General features: G+C 24.8%; 1 protein-coding gene across 1 annotated transcript; it reads right to left on the bottom strand.

Moving 5' to 3' along the window:
* Positions 1 to 1,125: 1,125 nt before the first annotated feature.
* LOC129916223 (uncharacterized) lies at positions 1,126 to 2,338 on the bottom strand. Its single transcript, XM_055996059.1, has 3 exons — positions 2,124 to 2,338; positions 1,928 to 1,989; positions 1,126 to 1,776 (listed from the first exon to the last, which is right to left on the bottom strand). Exons 1-3 carry the CDS (start codon positions 2,142 to 2,144, stop codon positions 1,329 to 1,331), a joined length of 531 nt encoding a protein of 176 aa, XP_055852034.1. The 5' UTR covers positions 2,145 to 2,338; the 3' UTR covers positions 1,126 to 1,328.
* Positions 2,339 to 2,637: the final 299 nt, after the last annotated feature.

Genomic DNA, 2,637 nt, shown 5'->3' with positions numbered 1-2,637 from the left:
TAATAAATTAATAACTCAAAATAGGTATTGAAAAAATCACTTTAAATAAAACTGGAAACGTCTTTTATATCAGATTGAATTTTTAAAAAGCTTGAAGTCTCTTCCTATCTGAAAGTTTAAAATCGAGTAAAATTAATGAAGTGTTTTTGAAAATAAACTGTTCCTCCAACTCAGAATTTTGGGAAAATAAATTAACCGAAAATATTTTACTTTATTTTTTTTTATAAACTTTAATACATAGGACTTTTTTCTCTTCTAAATTCAACTAATAATAAATATGTATGTCCACAAAAGATAAATTTATATTTTATTATGAAAAAATTTGAAGAAAAAGACAGGTACAAAAATTTTATTAAAAATTTAAAATCTTATCTTATCTTATCTAAAAATCTTCCACGTCCTACCAAACAACACTACAAAGACATATACATATGTATAATGTATAGGTATAGTGTTAATATATGTTAATTAAAAAGGATACAATTATGATAAAAATAAATGTTTTCATATTTTTTTTTTTTACCAAACCAATTTTTTGAAAATGATGTATTTAGTTTTTTTTGAAATTTTGGTTCTAGATATTGAGTACTAATTTATTATAAAATTAGTGTTTTTTTTTAACGGATCTAACAAAGACAACTATGACACTGAATAAAATTCTGTTTTTTTTTTTCATATTGACATAACTTAATATAGTAGGTGTTGCTGTTCTGTCCAAATAATTCAATATTTCATTATATGAGTGAATTCAATTTCTCTTCTTGTTATTTTCATAAATAAAAAAGTCAATTTTGAAATATCATTATTATAAAATTTTTTTGTTTACAAAAATCTTAAATTTGATGTAAAAATATATTACGACAACGGCGGCGGTGAATTTTAACCGACTTAAATAATAAAAATAAAATAATGCATAGAATTTTCTGTTTACATTGACAATTGTTTATTGCAAATTTTTTATTTGCTATAACATTTTTTTATGCAAAAAAAATGTTTTAAAGGGTAGCAAACTTTGAATGGAGCTGATCAACAAAATACATAGTTCAAACATTCGGTTTGGAAATTATTACTTTTTTACTTATGATAATTTTAAAACAAAATTTATATGTATTTTAATGTATTTATTTATTTGAGCTAGTAAGAGTTTGAAAGTAGTTCAAGTTCAACAACGTAAGAAAAAGAGAAAAAATAAACTATCAAATCCTTTTAAAATATATTAATTGATTGTTTTTCAGTTAAATTGTTCAAATTTTTGTAGTTTTTCTTTAAAAATTGTAAAAATAACTGGGGGCCACATTCAAAATTACTGCCAATTTAGGTCTTGATTGCTATCTGATATCAATTTCAAAAATAAGTGGATCTGGCGTTGTTGTTAAAGTTGTTCTTCTAGTTGTGGGAGAAGTAGTTGAAGTTTTTCTAAAGAAAATTGGAACAGCCGTTGATGTTGAATATGGTCTTCTAGTAGTTGTAAAAAAATTAGTTGGAAATTGTTGCTTTTTTGTGGTTGTGTAAATTTTCCTTTTAGGTGATGTTTCATGATTCACTATGATTTGTTGATTTCTATTCCATCCAGTATGCACAAGCTTCTCATTATGATAAATATTTTCAAAAGGTCGTCGGGCTTGAGAGCGATTGTCCAAAATTCTTCTAAGCTTAGAAAATTTTCTTGATGGTAACAATTGAAATCTTCTAGATAGTATTGTTCTGGCTGATCTTTGTTTAACATTTGTTGAATTTCCTTCTGCATTGTGGCTGCTTAAATTTGAAAGTGGTAAACTAGGAAAAGAAAATATAATATCACAGTTCGTTGTTTATATTAATGCTTAATATGAAAGAAATGATTTTATATATATTTTTTTTTATTAGATATTTGTTATTTTTGTGTGTGAATCTCCACTTTAAAAGCATTTATGACAGATGCACTTACCTTTCAATGTACCCAATTTTAGTAATATCTGTTGCTATTGATATAATAGTGAAATAATGGACCTGAGAAGAAAAATTCGAAAAGATTAATTTTAATCAAAAAGAAATGTTTTTCTTCACTAAAATGAACATTATCAAATCAAATTATGTATTCAATTATTGTAATATTTGAACTGAAATGAAGATTGCGAACTTACGATATTGAAAACAAACTTCATTGTATTTGTGTAGGTACTGTATGAAAAATGTTGATTTTAGATAAATAAATTTTAATTAAAACTGCTAGCATTCGGACTTTACTAACTTCAAGTGTTTAAGCTACGAAGGTTCAATAGTTTCTGTCAAGAAACCTTCCAAATTTAAAAACAAAGAATAATCACAATTATGCAGCACTGAACTAATTTGCACCACAAAATCTACCTCAATTTTTAGAATGAGCAGGTATATTAAGTTAATTGTATCAACCTTTTTCAAAACAATAATAAGACAGGTAACATGAGGAAAAATTATAAGTTTATGACTCCTTTTTTTTGTATTTACATAATTACCTAATCCGTTTTATTACTTTCCTTTTCATTCTAAGGGTGTTTACCAAAAATATAGTGATTGTAAAAAGAAAATACAAATTAAAAGTCTGATTTTTTAAATCCTAGTATATTTAATGGTAGTGACATTCTTGTGAAACAAAGCCAAGTAACTAATCAACCCTTT

The sequence above is a fragment of the Episyrphus balteatus genome, chromosome 3 (genome assembly GCF_945859705.1).
Source record: "Episyrphus balteatus chromosome 3, idEpiBalt1.1, whole genome shotgun sequence".
NCBI classification, from domain to species: Eukaryota; Metazoa; Arthropoda; class Insecta; order Diptera; family Syrphidae; genus Episyrphus; species Episyrphus balteatus.
The sequence above is the reverse complement of the archived record's forward strand: the minus strand, read 5'-3'. Positions and strand labels throughout refer to the sequence as shown.